This window comes from Opisthocomus hoazin, chromosome 6 (genome assembly GCF_030867145.1).
Source record: "Opisthocomus hoazin isolate bOpiHoa1 chromosome 6, bOpiHoa1.hap1, whole genome shotgun sequence".
NCBI lineage: Eukaryota > Metazoa > Chordata > Aves > Opisthocomiformes > Opisthocomidae > Opisthocomus > Opisthocomus hoazin.
Genome location: NC_134419.1, coordinates 23,190,045 through 23,211,403, shown reverse-complemented (window position 1 = coordinate 23,211,403; position 21,359 = coordinate 23,190,045). Strand labels below are relative to the sequence as shown.

The following is a 21,359-nucleotide window of genomic DNA, read 5'->3' as shown; positions in this document are numbered from 1 at the left end:
GCTGACATCTCCTACCTAATCAAGTGCTGGATTATCTTGTCCTGATAAATTGAAGCCGGTACCTTGTGAAAAGTCTTTCCTGAAGTACTTTGCTACCCTATAATAAGACAGCAGATGTCTGAATCAAGCCCCAGAGCTGGCAGAGCACTGCTTTTCTAGTGGCTTTTGGTGGCAAGCGTAAATGTTTTAAGGCAAGCCAGTGCTAAGCTCGGAGCACAGTTACACGTGATAAATTTCACTCCTGGGTGAAAGGAAACTTGAAGGTGTACTGGGTACTGGTTCATATCGAGTACATATGGGCTGCACTGCTGACCTCAAAAGACTTGCCCTAAAAATTACTTCTTTTGTGAACAGAGCTCTTGAGGAACGTACTTGTTTTAAAAAGAAATTCTCTTTGGCTGCTCCATCTTTCTAGGAAGAATCGGAGTTACTGAGCTATTAGACACTTGCTTACTGTTCTTGGTCTTCTGTGACTTAATTGCTGGTCCAAGTCATTCAGGGTGAATAAACACTTTTCCTTCTCTAAAACATACTAAGAAAAATGTTTATGTTACGGAAGAAAGAGTGCTGTATATGTGTGTGTTTTTACATTTACTTCAACAGGTAGAACAGCCAGGATAAATCTCATTAAGGTAAAGGTATTCCTCTCAAGCATTTGTTTTTTCTTTCTTAGTTTCACTCCTGGAGAAGAAGCAGGAGTTCTCATGTGCCTGACAAGAAACATCTTCGTGCATTACAGTCACCTGTACTGTGCCTCTTATAACACTGCTTTGCTCTTTTCCAGGGGAATCCCTACATGTGCAATAATGAATGTGATGCGAGTACCCAAGAACTGGCTCATCCTCCGGAACTGATGTTTGATCTTGAAGGAAGACATCCTTCCACATTTTGGCAGTCCACAACTTGGAAGGATTATCCGAAGCCTCTTCATGTTAATATTACGCTCTCCTGGAACAAAACCATTGAGCTGACAGATAACATTGTTATCACTTTTGAATCTGGCCGTCCAGACCAAATGATCCTGGAGAAATCACTCGATTATGGACGAACATGGCAGCCCTACCAATACTATGCCACAGACTGCTTAGATGCTTTCCACATGGATCCAAAATCAGTGAGGGATTTATCCCAGCACACAGTCCTAGAAATCATTTGCACAGAGGAGTACTCTACTGGGTACATGACAAACAGTAAAATAATCCACTTTGAAATCAAAGATAGATTTGCTTTTTTTGCTGGACCTCGGCTTCATAACATGGCTTCTCTTTATGGCCAGCTTGACACAACCAAGAAGCTAAGAGATTTCTTTACCATCACAGATCTGAGGATAAGACTGCTTAGGCCAGCAACTGGTGAAATATACGTAGATGAGCAACACCTGGCACGCTACTTTTATGCAATTTCAGACATAAGGGTATACGGAAGGTAAGAGAATATACGCCTTTAGAAACAAGCATGTATGTTTGGTTTTAGAGGTTATTCAAAACCATTTATACCCCCAAACATGATGATGTTTTCTCCCAAGACATGTTCATTGGAAATCTGGCTCAGTTGATGTCTGTTTCTGGTCATACTAGAATTTTTTTACTTGGTGGCACGATGTCCAGGTGTTTGCTGTCACTAGCCTAGGATCTTAAGCCCTAGGTCTCACAAGCAAGGTAATATGAACAATTTCTTACATTGGCTTGGGAATTCACCCTGGCATTAGGACATTTTCTGCTTTTTTACAGTTGGAGCCACATCTGATGGCGGTTAACTAAAAAGAGGGATTCTGTTTTATCATTTGACTCTTTCAGGCCTTTAATGTGAGCTGTGATTGACCCCTTGCATGGACCTTTCCCGCTAGGTCCAGCTATGAACTGCCTGTGAACAAGGAAGGCAGCAGAGATTAGAGTCCATTCCTTTTAGTTTAATTAGCTCTGAAATGCAGTGAAGCTGAAGTAAAATGGAAAACAACACTAGTGTTTTGGAAAGACTGATTTGAACAGAACAAAGGTATAACTCAGCTGGGTTAAAGACAAAGAGTCCTTCTGGGGCAAGCAGTGGCTGGTATCAGGTGCCGTAGTCCGAAAAATAGTAACTGTGCAATGACATTCCTATCAGGAAATTTTCTTCCCAGCTCAAACTAGCAATTGACTGATGACCTCGAGCAGGAGACTGATACCCCTTACATGTGTCTTGGATGCCAATTTATTCAGAAGAAATAAATGGGACCTTCCCTATTAGCAATTCACTCACCTCTCCAATGTACCTTTTCCTTCTCCTCTGTTCCTTCTATAGAGAATTCAAATCTTCCTTTATAAACCCTTTTTTTTTTCCTTAAGAGAAGCAAAGTATCAAAATGAACAGAAAAGCTAATGTATCTTGGAAAGCCAGGGCATTTTTTGCTGACACAAGACTGAGTGAAAAGAAAATAGAGGCAGTGATTGTATAAAACACTGGCGACTGTATGTTTATTACTCCTGTAGTGAGTTTGCCATTTTCTACCTCTTTTATACAAGCCTTTCATGTTCATAAGCATTTCCATATTGCAAAAATCAATACATAAAATCAAAATAAAATCAAATTACTGTGATGTTATCTGTTGAAAAATATTCCTCTATTCCTGTAACTTTACCTAAAGGAAGAATTGATGCCATATACAGATTTGAATGCACAAGCACTTCTGCAGTGCCAATATTTTTTTTATGTGACATCAAAATATACTTCTTACGACCGTATATTTAGCATATACAGTTACAGTTTTCTGTGTCCACACCAGATCCATACTTATACATAGAGAATCACTAATTGAACATGTGAAAGTATAAGAGAAGTGTTGCTGGTTTAAGAATTCTTATTGTCACGCTCATTAGTTACATTGTGAATTATTTTTCAGAAGTCTCTTGAGAGGGCTATGTGGATCATGGACAGCTTAAGATGCTGTTTGAAATCGTTTAGTAACATTAGCCTCAGTACATAAAAAATAATGCCTATGTTCTATTTAATACATATTCTTTCTCCATGGAGCCCATGTAGGTTAGCTCTACAAGGGATCATATCAATGATCAGGATTTTTCCCCATCTGAAAAACCATTTGAGGCTTAGTCTGACTTCAATTAGACTATCAGTACTTTATCAAAAAAAGCATCTGAAGGATTAAAAGAGAGTGCATTGCATGCAAATTAGAAACAGAAACCTTCTGAGCACATTTGAGGCACAGCAGTCTTGTGAAAAATTATCTATAAAAATGAAGCATGACTGCACAGAGAACTTATCCAGTGCTGACACTTGTTGTCTAAACACTGCAGTAATTGGACACATGCTTTAAAAGAAGTATCTGATGTGTAATAGTATCTCACTAGATTAGATTCATGTGAATTCTTATCACTCTTCTGCTAATGAGAACAGCTCTTCAGGGATTTAGTGGCCTTTCTTTCCATATGTAGTGAGCCCTCCTTGTTAAAGATTTTATGGGTTTGCTTACTGCTAAGTATCTGCGGGACTGCAGTACACAATCCCTGATTATTTAGTCACACCACAGGTAACTTGCAATAGGCCCACTGTCACCCAGTTTTAAGTATTTTTGTTTTCCTACCAGAAACTTTATGGGCCCCCCCCGAAAAGTCTCCAAATCAGCGTTATGGCCGTGTGCCCTGGCATGTCCATGGGCACACGATGGAGGGGAGCAAGGGTTACCAGGGGTTTTGTGCTATTTCTGATTCACCTGAGCTTTCTAGCCCTTGCATGTTAATTCAGGATGTTAACTGGAAATTAAGTTACAAAATAAAATAATTTTTGCTACAATGTTTCATATGCTGGGCTTTCAGACCAAAATACTTATATACATGTATTAAAGCTAGATTAGACTATTCCATGGGGATAGGATACAAAGGGATGTTACCAAGGAGCTTGACATGGTGGATGAGTGATGCTAGCAGGCGCATTTTAAAGCTAGCTTTTACTGAAAATGTAACCTGTAGGTTAAATATAGGTAAGATCACCAAAGCTCATAATAGCATGTTTCTAAAGGCTGCATAAAATGTAATTTGTGAAATGAATTGTGACAATGGCAGTGAAAAGCATCTATCTTAAAGCTGCCATATTTAATATACAAGATGCTGGAGTGGTTAATGCTTCACAGTGAATTACAGGTAGGAGATGGAGATTTGCCTACTTAATATAGGGTTTGTTTTGTCATTGCTTTGCATTTTGGTGAGAAATAACCCTGATGTATGTTGCATTAGAGACGAAAGCCTGTGTACTCTTGATGAATGCCTTACTTCCTCTATTACCACCTGTTTGTTCAATTTGCCACTTCCATTGTGTATTTATTAAGATGATGGGAAAAAAAGGAAACGTGGCTGTTAGCAATTTCAGCAACCCCATTGTGCTCACATTATTCAAGAAACCTAATAATCCACATGAACTAATTCTGACTTACTGATGGTCTGCTTCACTAAATCAGGGGGATTTTTCCTAGAGAATAATGGACGATGCAGTGTGCCAGTACCTTAATTAAAGAGAGCCTCTCTTAGTCTTGATCTCATCTTAATTTACAGGGTAATACTACAATAATACCACTAATGGAAGGTACATTAAAGGGCATCAAGTAGCATTAACTGTATTAAATTGTGGCACTTGTGTTAATTAACTGCTGAAGCAAGATGGTCCTAACGGCTAGAAAGGTCGACTAATGCATAAATAAAGTCTTCTGGGATGGGAAACTAAGAAAGAGCAGAGATTTTTCCCCTCATCTGGCCTTGCTGCAGAGAGTTAGAGGGTGTCCCGTGCGGTAACCTCAGGAAGGTTTCTCTCACTTCGCTGCCTGCAGAGGTGGCCTGGACTGTCTGCAAGCTCTGCCTGTCTTCAATTCCACAAGGACAGTCCTGGCAATAAGCTGTGAGACATAGCTCCCTGTTTCAATATTTTTTTTGTAGGAGAAACGTTCACTAAAATGCTGATAATAATTCCTTTGAAGTCAAGCAAAAGGTTTGTAGCAGATTTTGGATCAGGCTGCTAAAGGTTTAACCATGTTCATTCCAAAGTGTTTTTGCTTTAACTGTTATATTGTGATGAGTACATTTATATGCTGTAAATTAACTGTAATTCAGGATGCTAGTAACAAAACATTGCCCAATAGATGACAGAATGAATAGCTGGCTGAAATAAAGGATCTTACTGCTTTTGGGTGATTAGGTTTTTGATCTAAGAGCCACCAGTTTCCTTCTGACACCAGAATATCCAGCTTCTGTACAATGTTATTAAGCCCTTCGGAATTTATTTTTATACTCTTCTCACCTTGAAGCTTCTGTATTTAAGCCCCAGGGTTTTCTGACCCTGTCTCAGCTATGGTTGCAGTTCCAACAACAATAGAAACCTCTGACTTGCAGTACACAAGTGAAAAGTATTCTCAGTTTTAACAGTTTCTTGCTCTCACATCATCTCTTCTAAATTTAAATCCATCTCAGAATCTGAATAAATTACTCTGAAGGAGAGCATATTTTCTACTTGGGTTGGGGCTTTTTTTGTCTTTTTAGCCAGCCCGCTGCTCCTGCCAGTGGTGACCCTGAATCACTCAGGGTCGCTGTGGTAGGTTTGGGGTGGGTAAGTGCCCTTCCGCTTAGAATGAGCTGATCGGCGCCCCAAACTGGGAGCATGCACTGCAGCCTTCAGCAGGCTGTCACACCGTGAAGGCTGGGTTGTACCAGCTTTCCTCCTCTGGCTTATTCTACAGATCCATTCTACGGATGAATTAATTGGATTAAATTTGTACGTTAGTCTGGCATGCACTTGACAATGGTGTAATAATATCCCTCTGTAATTTACCCCAAAGCAGAACTTTTCTTTAGGGAAGTGGTAATACATAGCAGTGCTTTAGTTTTATTTATAATAGAAAATGTTTTCATTAGTGTTCAGCTTGGAACCAAACCATCAATATGAAGATATGTAGGCTTCAAGCTTTTAAGGAGACAAGTGAATACCATTCTTTTTTCTAGTATTTATTTACCATATTTGAATACTCTGTTTTACGAGAACACTTGCATAAGCAGCTTGTTCTCCTTTGAGATTTTCACTACTATTTGGAGTGAATCTAGCAGTTTCTCCAATTAAATTATGAACTCATTAGAGAACAGGAAAGAAAAAGAAATGTACGTATTTAAGAGCACATCAATTTATTTTTAACTCCCAAGTGCAATTAGATTTTTTAATATATCTGTTGTAATATGTCACGAGGGAAAATAGTCCTTCATTCTCTGTAAACAAATCTAGGATCATTAGGAACTGAAATAATTAAATAGTTACGGTGTTTATTCACACATGAGCAGTCTTCAATGGTTTACTCAGTACAGATGTCCTGGGTGGGTTTTACTCCTGCCCATATTAAAATAATACTGGTTTCCACCCTCCATCCTGGTGATACAGGTTCTTCAATCAGCTTGGAGTGGTCTGAGTCTTGTAGTGACTGGAAAAGGAGCAGAGCATTAAGAGTCTGGATGGCTGAGTAGGTCTTTAATTCTGTTATACACATTTGAAACTAGTGGGTTTAAATCACCGGGTTTCACTCACCACCTTTGCTCATTAGCATTTGATCATCTTTTCTTGGCTCATTTTGCAAGATGTCAAGTATTTCCATATTGATCTCCCCTAGCTGTCTTTCAAGGAAACTCGGTATCATGCAGAATCAGGGTGTTTGAGGAGAGGCACCAAGCCTTTTTGTAGTGTAATTCATTTGCCATTGAACACTCAAGGAGTAGAAATGAAACTCCTGATGAAAGAAATTAGAATTTTTCTTTCTGTATGCTGAAAAGCCATCCAAAGAGCCTTTCTGAATAAATTCAGTGATTCCAGTATCTTGCAGTAGCTTGCTTTTCTTTAAGCTTTTCATTTCAAAAGAGTTCAATTTAATGCACTGAAATAAGCCTAAGGATCTCCTGGATCGCATATACAAATGATTCCTGGCACAGGGATGTCCTTCAGGTTGAATTTAAAGCTGGAGTGGTGCAACGTATTATCATCTTTCTTAAAAGTTTAAAAATTTCCAACTATTTCACAAGTAACAGGACCTACCAACTTGTGAGGTTGGGTTTTATTAATTTGTTTTTTAATTTAACATTACAATCCCTTCCATAGGTACCAGTGTGGTGAGATTGCCTGCTGTTAGTTTTGCCCACCTCAGTACCTAAATACACATACTTAGGAGCTGATTTTTCCTGGATATGCTTGATATGTGAAGTCCCTCAGAAGGCAGTAGTTGAACCCAGAATATCCACGTTCTTCTCTTGACACAGGTGATGTTTCTCTCTGCTAATCTTTTTTGTTAGTTGTAATAAATGAGCCATCGTTCAGCTGTGATCTAGGGAAATGTTTGAAACTAAGAGAGTTAACTTTGCTGCCTTTTGTCTTAATTCCCTCTAGTACAGTGCTGAAGTAAATACTGCGTATCACTCCCTGTACATCATGAGAAATATTGAAACAAGAGACCAGACCTGATACTAGTTTCAGATGCCATCCTTTAAGTTAGGATTAATTTCAGTGAAGTTACCTATATTAAACCAATGAGTTTCAAAATGTGTTCAGGCAGAAGTGAGGGAAAAGAAATGACAGAGAGGAAGGGAGGAAGGGAGGAAGGGAGGAAGGGAGGAAGGGAAGAAGGAAAGAAAGAAAGAAAGAAAGAAAGAAAGAAAGAAAGAAAGAAAGAAAGAAAGAAAGAAAGAAAGAAAGAAAGAAAGAAAGAAAGAAAGAAAGAAAGAAAGAAAGAAAGAAAGAAAGAAAGAAAGAAAGAAAGAAAGAAAGAAAGAAAGAAAGAAAGAAAGAAAGAAAGAAAGAAAGAAAGAAAGAAAGAGAAAGAAAGAGGAAGGAAGGAAGGAAGGAAGGAAGGAAGGAAGGAAGGAAGGAAGGAAGGAAGGAAGGAAGGAAGGAAGGAAGGAAGGAAGGAAGGAAGGAAGGAAGGAAGGAAGGAAGGAAGGAAGGAAGGAGGCTGTCCCAGTTTCTGTCTAAAAGAAATGAGAAAAAACACACCTTTCAGACTTTTCAACCTCTCTCATCGTCATATATTAAGGCTGATGTAAAGGACAGTTCTGCTAAGTCTAGCTATACAGTCACATGGAGACACCTTTTCAGAAAACTGGAAAGTGAATTAGTAAAGGTCAAGGTCTAATAGTCTCATTATGTGGGGTCTATGAGAGCCCTTACTCTCCATCTCTCTTGAGTCCACCTCTGAGATTAATGGGCCTCAGCAGTGCTAGTGTACAAAGGGAATCATCATGGTTCTTACTTGATTGCAGTGGGCTGTAGTGCAAATGAGTCAGCACCAAAGATCCTCAGTAAAACACAGTTAAAACATCTTGTTAATTGGGCTGAACAACAGGGTAAGTTTTCAATACTGTTGTAATTCTGTTTTCATAGAATGTAATCTTGTTCACGGAAAATAAGAAAAGAGCTACAGAAAGAAAGAGCAATGCAGTGAGTTTAACAGGCAATAATATGGTCAGGGAAAAGGAGACGAGGGGTTATGCTGCAGGTAGCATTCCCAAGAGAGTCTGGCTGCTGACGCATTCAGGAAAGCATAATGTTGGCAGCAGCCCTTTGCAGGACAACAGGCTGTGTTCTAGTTAGATTCATGGGACATAGTAGAAATGAAAGGATGCTGAATGGCAAGAGGCATCCTAATGATATTAGGAGGGAGCAGGAACTGGAGAACTTCTTGATACACTACCACTCCTGTGTCAGACCACGTTAAATTTTTACAGCACATCAAGTCCTTAGAGCCTTAGAGTCTGTCCATGACCAGCATCTGGTTGCTTACTCAACAGTCCATCCAGACTTCTAGGCAAGTAGCAATTAAAAAAAAGGAATGACTGGTACAACTTTTGTGGTGGAAATGCTGCCATACTCTGGAGTAACATAGCTGAACTTCACTGATAATTATTTTGACATTTCTGGGGTCATGGCCACTGTTCTAAAAGAAGTCTAAAAACAAACAAAGAACATTTCAGAAAGAGGCTGATAATCCATAGCTTCATACTGTAGGTTAAGGCTGATCAGGCCTTGGGACATACTATGGATAATGCAATACATATGGTACACACACATGCCCGTATCCCACTGCTGGAGGGCAGTTTTCTAAAGTTATGCTCTTTGAACCCTTGAGTCTATCCTGTGACTTTGATGTTTGTGCAAATGTCAATACTTGTGTGCTTCTTCCTTGTAAACTCACTGGAAGACCTTGGGATTCTTCTCATTTTCATCCTTAAATCAATTTCTGTCTCTATGGGAGCTATACAGTGTCTTTCCTCTCTGCCATGCAGTATCCCGGCTTCCACCCTCTCTAGAAGTGTGTTGGCCTGTAATATGAGCCAGTATCTGATATATTAAGATTTGTAAAGTACTTTGAAATACACTTAATTAAGATTGGCACAATGGATTGTTAGAGTCTGTTCTCCCTGCACCATCACTCATCAAACAGGCATGGCATGGGAATACTGGTACAAACGTTAACAATAGCAATGCTGTCCCGATGACAGAGGGCATGGTGGTTCATGTTTAACTGCCATCAGTATTTCTGTTATGCTGCATATTAAGCCTGTTAACAATGAAAAAGATATAATTTGATTGCAATAAGGATATATACATTGAGATATACCTCTTCACACTCAACTAATTAGTTGCTATCAACTGTTTTCACTTCGCTCAGTGACATGTGGTGCATAAATCATTACAATATGTTAAATGCAAACGGTTGGTAATAGGGTAACCATCTGCTCACTGTTGGAAAGTTAGCAGAGGAATATAGTAAGCTGTACTTCTAATAACGATGCTAAACTCACATTCCTGAAATACCAAATATCTAAAAACAGCTGCCTCCACTAATACCAGCGTTACTAATAAGTCTCTTACCCTTTTCATTTTCAGAAGTAAACCACATATTGTAGAGGTAATTTTGTTCTTCAGCATGAACTTGACTTCAAGGCTAGAGTCTGTAACAGCAATGTGAACCACCGTATCTCAGAGCCTGATCTTTTTCTTAGATTGTGTTGAGTGCTTTTGAACAGCCAATAAATAATCAGGTCGCCCACTCTTCTCGGGACATCTTTTCATCCACAAACATAATTAAACTCTCTGCCTCCCCTAACCCCTGCTGCCAGGCCCTTTTTCAGGGATGACATTATTTTGTAAGTGACAGATAGTCAGCACATTGCCATCTGGTAACGTATTACACTAGAGACCGTGAAAGGGTGCCTTCCATCTAATAACCTACCATGCCCTATAAGCGTTAAAGATCACCATTGCAAAGAGGGATTTTGCCACAAACATGTATTATCAGGGGCTGTCACATACCTTTGTAATGAGCATTTCTGGATAACCAAATGACAAAGCTATGCATTGGAAAATTAGTAGTGGGACAAGAGTGTGAAGACTGCCTGCCGAAGTTGAGGCTGTGCCTGCAATCTAGAGCAGCTCCTTCTCTCCTTACCTATTCAGTCATCTGCTGGTCAGGGTCACTATCACAGTGCTGATGTGCTGGCTCCCTTGTAGCAATATATTGCATTATCACCTGTCAGAGAGATTAATATGTTCCCATACTGAATTCCCAAGACATGGCTCTCAGCATTAAAGAAGCTGAGGAATTAATTCGGCTCCCACTGTCTGAAGGGAAAAGAAATTTGTGATTTCACCAAAGAAGTCAGATGCTAGTGCTGCTGTGGCTTGCTTAAGCCACGTTGGGAGGGGGGGGTTGGTGGTTGCGGGGTTACATCTAGCATGGCAGTGTCTGATTTAAGATTGTGATTCCAGGGAAGCACCTGCAGGGGAAGAGGCTGCAGGAGAGCTCATTAGCCTGGTGGGTTCACAGCCCCTATCTGAATTACAGAATAAAGTATTTGCTCTACAAGGTCTCAGAAACCTGCAGCTTTATGTAGGTGTGCTGTCCTGCAAAGCTTTCCAAGTTTAAGAAGATGTTACAGGGAGATGTTTTTGTGCTAACACATTTTCCTTTGTTGCCTTGCAAGAAAAGAAGTGCTGGCTGAAGGCTGCACACATTAGGTGACTCCATTTTGACTCACAGTGAACACTTGCCTATTTCAAAATGGAGTGTCTGCACTTCAAAGTTTTCTGGAGCATTTATAGACAGAGCTGGTGTGATTAGCAGCACTTTATAATACCTCAAAGGCATGGTGACAGAGCTGGGAATTTCATAAGCTGGGGTCCTGAATTGGATTCCAGCAATGGTCACAAGTTTTAGGGAGCTCTCATTTGAAATTGCAAGCAGGAAAAAAACAGGATTCTTTCTCTTTAATTGCATTAGTTTTATTGAACTGAAGCATTGCTTCAGTTCCCAGAACGCTTTATATATCTTTTAATGCAAGTTACCAGATACAGAATGGTTGCAGGACTGTTTATTGTTTCTGACTTTTATATTTGGTAAAAATGATTTTACTCATTTTCCCATTTAACTCTCTCGTGCATTAGGAATCTTTAGACTTTGGGATGGTGTTTACTGAAGCCATCATAAAAATAGTGATTTTAACTTCTTTGATTTGGAAATGCTTCTGTAGTGCTTTTGTTGAGGCCTGTTCAGAAAAGCCAGGCCAAGCCATGTGAATTGGAGTCCCGGAACCTCTGGTAGGCTTTTGTGTGGGAGAGGGAACATGAAATTCATTCCCTCAGTAGCTGATCCTTTAGGTTTTATTTGATGTATGCTGCTAGCATTCACTGTGACACAAATGTCCTGGTCATTGGAAGCTTCCCATCTGTTGTTTTGGGGGGGAGAGGGAGTATCATTTGAGAAATCTGGGGTCTTTTAACCTTACTTACCTTGGCTGTATTTTTACAGCCTCATCACATTTTAATTAGCTCTAGATTTTCTCACTGTATTTATTGAACTGTGGGGCGCATCTTCCCTTACTTAGAGCTAGAGGTGCTGATTTTTGCCATGTAAGCACAATGAGGAACTGACTTTAAAAAGAAAAATTTTTTTTCAAAAAATTACCATTCCTGCTCCCCAGTTAAAGCACAGCAGCTCCCACGACCTTCTGCACCGCGGGGGGAGCAGAGACGGCGGGAACAGGGTGCAAGGATGGCAGTTAGGACAGGGGACATAGCTGCAGTACGAGAAGGCGTCTGTTTTGTCAGTGACCCACTTTGGGAAGTCCTCCTTCCCTCCTCCCACACCCTGCATACCTCCAGCTGCTCATTTTTCACTGTCTGCTTCTCTTTTTGGTGATCATCACTCTGTCGGTTGTATTGCATGGGGAATCGCTGCCTGTGTGACTCAAAGAAGGAATGGAAACCTTCAGCAGGAACATCTCAATTTACAATGAAAAACTAAACCTATTATACTTTGTCAATGCAGAAAATCACTTATCATTTAACAAGCTTCATTAAAGATACTGTGCTTATGGAACCATGCCTCCCTTCCTTTGAATGCCCCTGATATAATTCTTCCAGCAGGACAGCAAAACAGCAAGGAGCCAGTCACATTTTTAATCACTTGTGTCCCATAGGAATTGTCGTCTGCCAGCAAGGGCAGCTCCTTCCCCTCTGCAACACAGGAGAAGAATTAAAAGATGGGAAACTGTGTTTCCAGAATGGTGTGTTACAATTATTAATGAGCTAAGGATCAAATAATCTGAATGTCATTAACTTCTAATATTCTGCTACTGCAAATGTTTAACCCAATCCACAAGCTAGATCGGGGGGGGGGGGGGAGGGAGGTGTTTCATCCCCTTTTTCCATGTTTTTTTCCTGAATGGTGAATGAGGAGTGGAGAAACAGTTGGATAAAAGGAGTAAGGAAAAGTAAAATGACATTTAATGTCTCCTTTACTGTACATATCTCAAAAGAAAGTTTCAACGGTGTAGAATCCTTACATACTCAAACCAGTTTGCATCATTTAACCTTCTCATCGGGTAGATCAGTTAGTCACTGCAGAAGTAACCCTCAACGTGGTGATTCTTTCCAAGATTCGTCCTTTCAGGTGGATGATGGCAACAGCCTCAGTTCTGACATGTACAAATTTCTTATATTTTAGACTTAAAATATACATGTGGACTTTTGTTTTTTATAGATACAGAGTCACTATATTGAGAGATTGGATTCTGAAATCTCTCTTCATTCCTCTGGCTGCTTTTGGAGACTAATGCAGACTTTGGATGTTGTGGTCTATACATTTGTTTGTTTGTCTGTTAATGCATCATAAAATGTACATGCTTTAAGTAGGAGAGATGCAGGAGAGTGATACCACCAGAATAACAAAGGATTGTGTGTCTTGATTCCAAAATCAGGGGAAGTATGTACTTTTAACATAGCTCACTGGTTTCCTCACTGTACAGTCATACCCAGGTTTTGACTAACAAATGCACAATTAGTGTGTGGCTGACATTCAGCCACATGAATTGTGGAGAGGAGATACATATGCTCTAAAGGCTTCATGCAAATAGCATCATGTTAGATTTTTAGAGGCATTTGACACTTAAAATGAAACCACCTAAAGGTGGTTTAGTGCTGGCTCTTGGAAAAAATTGGGGATTTTGTAGTTTTTTACTGTGTTTTATTATGCCAGGACTTCTGAAAAATTTCTTGCATATATTAGAACCACCAAAAAAGGGGCTTACTCCCAGAGTAGGTTCTGCAATTTAAAATGGGCTGAGTGTGTGCTGTAACAGGAGAGAGGCATTTTGGAGTGTTGTGCAAATATTGCTGCAATGCAAAAGTAATTAATAGAACATGAAGTCCAGTCTCTATGCCCTGTATGCAGGAGCTTCTCCCTGAATCCTAACACATAAAATGTGTACTTTTTTATATCCCATAAACTTAGCAGATTTTAAAAGAAACCAGGTTTAAAAATTTTTGAAAATTCAGCTGCTATAACCACATTAGGCAAACAGGAAAGGGAAAGAATTGCCATGAGGTGTAGGGGAGGCTTCCTCCTAAGAGATGTGCAGGCAGCCACCCAAGGGCACTAGTCCTGCCTCGCAGCCACAGGAGCGGGTGCCAATAACACTGAGAGGGGGACAGCTCTTTGGTCATGGGTGTTATCAGAGTTTACAGTCTGCAGTGTATGCATCTCAAGAGAAGCCTGTTACAGACTAAAACTTTTTTCCTTATTTTATGAAGTTCTTTATCTTCAGAGGTAGGTCAGCATCTGAAAGCTCAGATATTATCATGAAGAGGTAAAACGGAGACAAAACACAGGAGCGATTTGTATAAGGAAAAAAGTAATAAAAATGCTGTATTCTGAAAGCTACGTTCAACTTCTGATACAAGAAGTTTGGACAGGTGTCAAAAGCTTGTTCCCTTTGTGATATGATTATACGGCCACCAAGTCATTTGGTTCAGTCAATTTGCTGTATATCATGATAAATCTGTATGTACAAGAAAATCCGCAAAGTTCTGGCCTTTTCCTCTCCTCAGGTTTCTGCCCAACGTGAAAGCAGAGAACAGCTTTAACAAGATCTGGGGGCAATTCTGAGTCTGGTGCAATGCTCCCATTCCGGCTTCTGTAGGACACAGAGTCACAGAATGGTAGGGATTTGAAAGGACCTCTGGGGATCATCTAGTCCAACCCCTCTGCCAAAGCAGGGTCACCTACAGCAGGCTGCACAGGACCTTGTGCAGGTAGGTCTTGAATATCTCCAGAGGAGAATCCACGACCTCTCTGGGCAACCTGTTCCAGTGCTCTGTCACCCTCAAAGTGGAGAAGTTCTTCCTCATGTTCAGATGGAACTTCCTGTGCTTCAGTTTGTGCCTGGTGCCCCTTGTCCTGTCGCTGGGCACCACTGAAAAGAGTTTGGCCCCATCCTCCTGACACCCACCCGTCAGATATTTGTAGGCATTTATAAGGTCCCCTCTCAGCCTTCTCCAGGCTAAACAAGGCCAGCTCCCTCAATGTTTCCTCATAGGAGAGATGCTCCAGTCCCCTCACCATCCTCATAGCCCTCCACTGGACTCTCTCCAGTAGCTCCTCATCTTTCTTGAACCGGGGAGCCCAGAACTGGACACGGTACTCCAGATGGAGCCTCACTAGGGCAGAGTAGAGGGAAAGGAGAACCTCCCTCGACCTGCTGGCCACACTCCTCTTGATGCACCCCAGGATCCCATTGGCCTTCTTGGCAACCAGGGCACACTGCTGGCGCATGGTCAGCCTGTCGTCCACCAGGACACCCAGGTCCTTCTCCGCAGAGCTGCTCTCCAGCAGGTCCGCCCTGAGTGTGTACCTGGTGCATGGGGTTGTTCCTCCCCAGGTGCAGGACCCTGCACTTGCTCTTGTTGAACTTCATTAGGTTCCTCTGCACCCAACTCTCCAGCCTGTCCAGGTCTCACTGAATGGCAGCACAGCCTTCTGGTGTATCCACCGCTCCTTCCAGTTTTGTGTCATCAGCAAACTTGCTGAGGGTACACTCTAACTCTTCATCCAGGTCGTTGATGAAGAAGTTAAACAAGACTGGGCCCAGTACTGACCCCTGGGGGACACCACTAGTTACAGGCCTCCAACTAGACTTGGCACTGCTGATGACAACCCTCTGAGCTCTGCCGTTCAGCCACTTCTCAATCTACCTCACTGACCACTCATCTAGCCCATACTTCCTGAGCTTCCCTAGGAGGCTGTTATGGGAGACAGTGTCAAACGCCTTGCTGAAGTCAAGGTAGACAACATCCACTGCTCTCTCCTTATCTACCCAGCCAGTCATGCCATCTAGAAGACTATCAGATTGGTCAAGCATGATTTCCCCTTGGTGAATCCATGTTGACTACTCCTGATAATCTCCTTTTCCTCCACTTGCTTGATGATGACCTCTAGAATGAGTTGCTCCATCATCTTTCCTGGGATGGAGCTAAGGCTGACCGGCCTGTAGTTCCCTGGGTCCTCCGTCTTGCCCTTTTTGAAGATTGGAGTGACACTGGCTTTTCTCCAGTCTTCGGGCACCTCTCCTGTCCTCCAGGAGCTCTCAAAGGTGATGGAGAGTGGCTCAGCAATGACATCCACCAGCTCCCTCAGGACTCATGGGTGCATTCCATTGGGGCCCATGGATTTGTGGGTGTCCAGTTTGCTTAAGTGGTCTATCACACAGTCCTCCTCGACCAAGGGAAGGTCATCCTTTTTGCAGGCTTCCTCTCTTACCTCTAGGGCCTGAGATTTCTGAGGGCCGGCCTTAGCACTAAAGAGTGAAGCAAAGAAGGCATTCAGAAACTCTGCCTTCTTTGCATCCTCCATCACCAGGACACCCACCTCGTTCAGCAGCAGCCCCACATTATCCCTAGTCTTCTCTTTGCTGCTAATGTGCTTGAAGAAGCCCTTCTTGTTGTCTTTGACATCCCTTGCCAGATTCAATTCCAGGTGGACCGTAGCCTTCCTCGTTGCATCCCTGCACACTCTGACCACATTCCTGTACTCTTCCCAAGTGGCCTGCCCCTCTTTCCACAGTCCATGGACTTTCTCTTCCGTCTGAGCTCCGCTAGAAGCTCCTTGCTCATCCATGCAGGTCTCCTGCCTCCTTTTCTAGGTTTCTTGCTCAGGGGGATGCACCACTCCTGAACATGGAGGAAGTGATCTTTAAACAGCAGTCAGTTCTCTTGGACCCCCCTGCCTTCTAGAGCCCTGACCCATGGGATTCCTCCAAGTAGGTCCTTGAAGCGGCCAAAGTTAGCTCTTCTGAAGTCCAAGGTTTTGATCCTGCTTATTGCCCTGCTTCCTCCACGCAGGGTTCTGAAGTTCACCATGTCATGGTCACTGCTGCTGAGGCTGCCTCCAACCTTCACATCCTCAACCAGTCCCTCTTTGTTCATTAGTACAAGGTCCAGCAGAGCGCCTTTCCTTGTTGGTTCCTCCACCATTTGCATCAGAAAGTTATCATTGATGCTCTGTAGCAACCTCCTGGACTGCATGTGCCTGGCTGTGTGGTCTTCCCAGCTGATGTCAGGGTGGTTGAAGTCCCCCATGAGAACCAGGGCCTGTGACTGTGAGGCTGCTTTCAGCTGCTTGTAGAAGGCCTCGTCAACTTCCTCCTCCTGGTCAGGTGGTCTGTAGTACACACCCACAATAATGTCACCTGTATGAGGCTGTCCCTTAATTCTAACCCATAAACTCTCGACTTGTGTTCTTCATCCGCCCCCAGGCAGAGCTCAATACATTCCAGTTGCTCCCTCACATACAGAGCAACTCCACCACCTCGCCTTGTTGGCCTGTCTTTCCTAGAGTGTGTAGCCATCCATGACAGCATTCCAATCATGCGAGTTGTGCTACCATGTCTCTGTAACTGCAATGATATTGTGGCCCTGCAGCCACACACAGATCTCTAATTCTTCCTGCTTATTCCCCATGCTGCATGCATTGGTGTACAGACATTTCAGGGAGGAACTCGAGCATGCTGGTTTCCTGGAGGGGTGCAAGAGGATCTGCCATGTCCATCCCCACCCTTAAGGTTGTTGGTCGTTTTGCTTCTCTGCTTGGGACACGGCTGAGGAATATTTGTCCCTGCTCCGATCAGCCACTCTGATTCCCCAGCCAGATGGGGATGGCTTGAGCATTATGACTTTGCCCCCCGCCTCCCCCCCCCTCCCCCTACGAGTCCTTCAGTTTAAAGCCCTCCACACCAGGTTGGCTAGCCTGTTGCCAAAGATCCCCTTGCCTTTTCTAGACGGGTGGGTCCCATCCCTCTGTAACAGGTTATAGTCATTGAAGAAAGTCCCATTGACATAAAAACCAAAACCCTCACAGCGGCACCAGCCACGAAGCCAAGAGTCGATACCCATAAAGCGCCTGTTTCTAGCTGATCCCCTTCCTCCAACTGGTAAAATAGAGGAAAAGATAAATTGGGCAGCAAAGCTTTTTGCTCTCACCCCCAGGGCTTTGAAATCTTCCTTAGTTCTGCCAACATTCTGACTTGCAGTGTCATTTGTGCCTACGTGAAAGAGTAACAGCGGACAGTCGTCTCTACTCTTCACAAGCTGTGACACCTTCTCGTTCACATCCCGGACCTTATCTCCTGGAATGCAGCACACCTCGCGTGCCTCCCTGTCAGGTCAGCAGATGGGCACCTCAGTGCCCCGTAACAGGGAGTCACCCACCACGAGTACCCTTCGTTTCTTTTTATGGTACCCGCTGTGTGCTGCTGGTGTAGTTTCCTGTTGCAGACCTTGCTCCTGGGTATCTATGGTTATTAAAGCCTCATATTTGTTTTTGGTAGTTATGCTGGAGGGTGGAGGCTTGAACGGAGTCCTGCTTTTGTGGGTCACCAGGGTCCAAGGTGCCTCTTTCTCATTGGTGGTCTCCACAGGAGCATGGTTCTGCAATCATGTATCTATCTCCAACTCAGCTCGTCTGGTACTGCATAGCCTGTTAACTGTTTCCTGCAGCTTGGCCACCTGACATATCAGATCCTCAACCTGGTGCAGGCACTTACCAGTGCTCCAGGAGAAGGGTCTGGGCACTCGCTGCAAGCTGCAGCCTGCACTGACGTCTCCTTTCTTACCAGTTCCGTCTGGGTGGAGGCATCAGACATCACAGGGGTGCCCGCTGTGGGAGCTCTGGTTCTAGCTCTGAGGCGAGTGCCCACCAGTGCAGAGACCTAGAGCTCTCCCCTCAGCCGTGGTCTACCAGCAGGTTGTAGGGCCCTGCCTGCACGCCCTGCCTGTGCGAACTGCTGCGCCACACCCTGAGTGCCACGCCACACCCTGTTTGCCCGCTCTGTTCGCCATGCCCTGGTCACTCGCGCTCCTTAAGGGCTGTTTAAATCTCCTGTGGTTGCTGCTAGCAAAGCCCATGCCAGTGTCAGCTCCGCTCGCTCGCAAGAGCTGCCAGCTCCTGGCAGGTCTCACTGCTCTTCCCTTGGGTTTCCCTGGCTCCAGGAGCTCCCCTGTGCACCTTGGTCAAGTGCCCAGCTGTGGACCTTACCATGGCCACCGCTGCCTTTGTCACCGACTGAGTCAACATGAGGAGATGCTGAGGGGGCATAAGAATAGATGAGGAAAGATGATGAGCAGTAATCCTGGGGACAGGAGACCATGACTGCTGCGGGCACCATTGTAAATCCCAGGGGAGCTGTCTCCTTCCTTCTTCTCTGCAACTCACTCAGTGTCTGAGGGAGAAAACACAGCACTGAAACGTACGAGACACAAACACTAACCCCTTCACACCCAGAACCATTACTTACAAAAATATTTCCTAATAAAGTGGTCATTATTCTTTTCTTCTTGTTTTATTTTTTGTTTGTTTGTTTTAATTTGGATAATTCAGGAGGTTTCTGATAATTATGCCTAAGTTCATTAAGGATAAAGCTCTGTGTCCTGAAAGAGTTCTTATTAGGATCCTCTCAGGGCACCTTGTCTCTTCCTACTTGTCAGGTCTTAAGGACAAATCCCTCCTCTTCTTTTCAGTGGATAGCAACTCCATCAGTGTGCAAACAGCAGTCTCCTAAGTCCATGCCCTGAAGAATGCTTTAACGTAAGGAAGCTGTTGTTCGCCATCTGACTGTCTATGCCCCAAACAGGATCCTGTCCAATCTTGCTAGATCTATTCCTGGTAGTAAGATGTTGCCTGAGTAATAGCTGCTGCTAGACATCCCTGTACTAATGACTTCTTTTTTTTTTCAAATCTAGGTTCTTTCTTTACCTGCATCTATTAGTTCTCTAGTATTGTTCATAGAGCTATGAATGATATTTATTATATGTATATGTATACATACATTTTAGTTCCAGATAAGCTCAAGCACTCTTTGAGAACAAAAACAACCTGTACGTTTTCTATTGGAGTTTGAGGCTGAGGAATCCTGCTTGACAATTCAGGGAAAACTGAAAAGTTTGTATAGGATTTTAAAAGCTATTTCATGCAAGATGGAATTGCAAAGGTTTGTTCTTCAATAAGAACATATACTAATTGTCAGCAATATTTCACAATTTGCTTTCCCCTGTGACAGCCTTACATTATTCACAACTTGCAATCTATTCCTTAAATTTTAATTTCTAAGAGTTTCCTGGTGGGGGTCACAGAATGTGAAGGGAAGTATTGATTTGAAACATTTGAAATATAAATGAAGTTGTTCAGTTCTTCTGGTACATGGAATGTTACAGTCACCGGACCAAATTCGACCTCTGAACATGTCTGTTCTCATAGACAATAACATGTTCCTGACCCCTCAGTGGACAGTGCAGCTCAGCTCTAGTCTCTGTCTTAACATTCTGTGATTTACCCAGTATTTGTTAAAAACAAACATGACTAATAAATGCTTCAGTGTACTTGAAGGCCAAAAGCGATCACTGTTTTATTCTAGTTGGACATTAAGACTTTGCTTTGAAACTACCAGTCCTTTGTCACTTAAACTTACGGAATAATATCAAAGCAGTATCATCAACCCCATTTCACAGAGGAAGACGTACACAAAGTCTCTTGTCCCATGTCATCTGAGTTTGGGGCTAGGGCACGTATTAAACCTAGTGACAGGCCTGTTTTGGCACTGGGGGAAAACCAGTCAGCATTGGTGGTACTGCGATGGGCATGTCCAAACATACACACATGCACATACAGGCATGTCCAAACATACACATACGTGCATGTCGAAACATGTCTCCTGCTTGCTGCTCCAAGGCCTATGCCAGAAGCCAGGTCTCCTCTCCCTTTCCCCATCTGAGGTCTAAGAGCTCCTTTCCAGCTGCAACTGGTAAGTGAATAGGACTGCCTAGCTCTAGCCACCCAACCCTGAGAAGATCAGGTCATCCGTTAGGAGTCATACCCACAAGACCATCTGTTAATTTACTGCATTGTGATTTTTCTTCAGTAAAAGCCAGTAAATTTGACCCATCATATCTCAAGCTTTCTAATACTAAAGAGCATTTGTAATTTTCCGGTCTTTGTATAACTCCACTGACTTTTATAAAACATAATAAAATGTTTGCAGAATCTAGCCAGTTTAATGGCTTCAAGATGACAATAAGTAATGTGTATAATTAAACAGTAGTCATGTGGTATTTTTGAAAAAGAAAATAAGCTTTCTCTACACGAAGTCAGCAACTGATATACAGTAGGTAAAAGAAGAAATTTTTTTCCCAAGTTAAAAAGAAAAGATACAGTTAGAACTTGATTTCCTGAACCGTTTAAAATTAATCTCAGCAAATAATTTCATTGTGTTGTTACACCAACAGGGCTACAGATAAGATGACCCAATAGCTCTTTTTCAGTATCTAAGTTAGCTATAGGATGCTGAGTTGCTTTTGGCATACTTCAAACACTATGCACAGACACAAACCGCTTACTTTTCATCTAGTTTTCTTCAATAGCAGAAAAAAATTAATATTTTTGAAGTATAAACTATTCACAAAGAATCTTCTGTCAAGGATGGCTAAAAGTATCTTCAGAATTCAACTCACATTAATAAATACTTCTG

The 21,359-nt window shown here is 42.5% G+C and overlaps 1 protein-coding gene across 9 annotated transcripts in view; it reads left to right on the top strand.

The window, feature by feature from the left end:
• The window catches only part of NTNG1 (netrin G1), a 178,359-nt gene that overhangs the window by 74,517 nt on the left and 82,483 nt on the right, over window positions 1-21,359 (top strand). For all 9 annotated transcript variants that reach the window (XM_075422244.1, XM_075422246.1, XM_075422247.1 and 6 more), the window contains one exon: window positions 785-1,425. In XM_075422244.1, coding sequence (XP_075278359.1) covers window positions 785-1,425 — 641 coding nt within the window. The remainder of the gene's footprint in view (window positions 1-784; window positions 1,426-21,359) is intronic.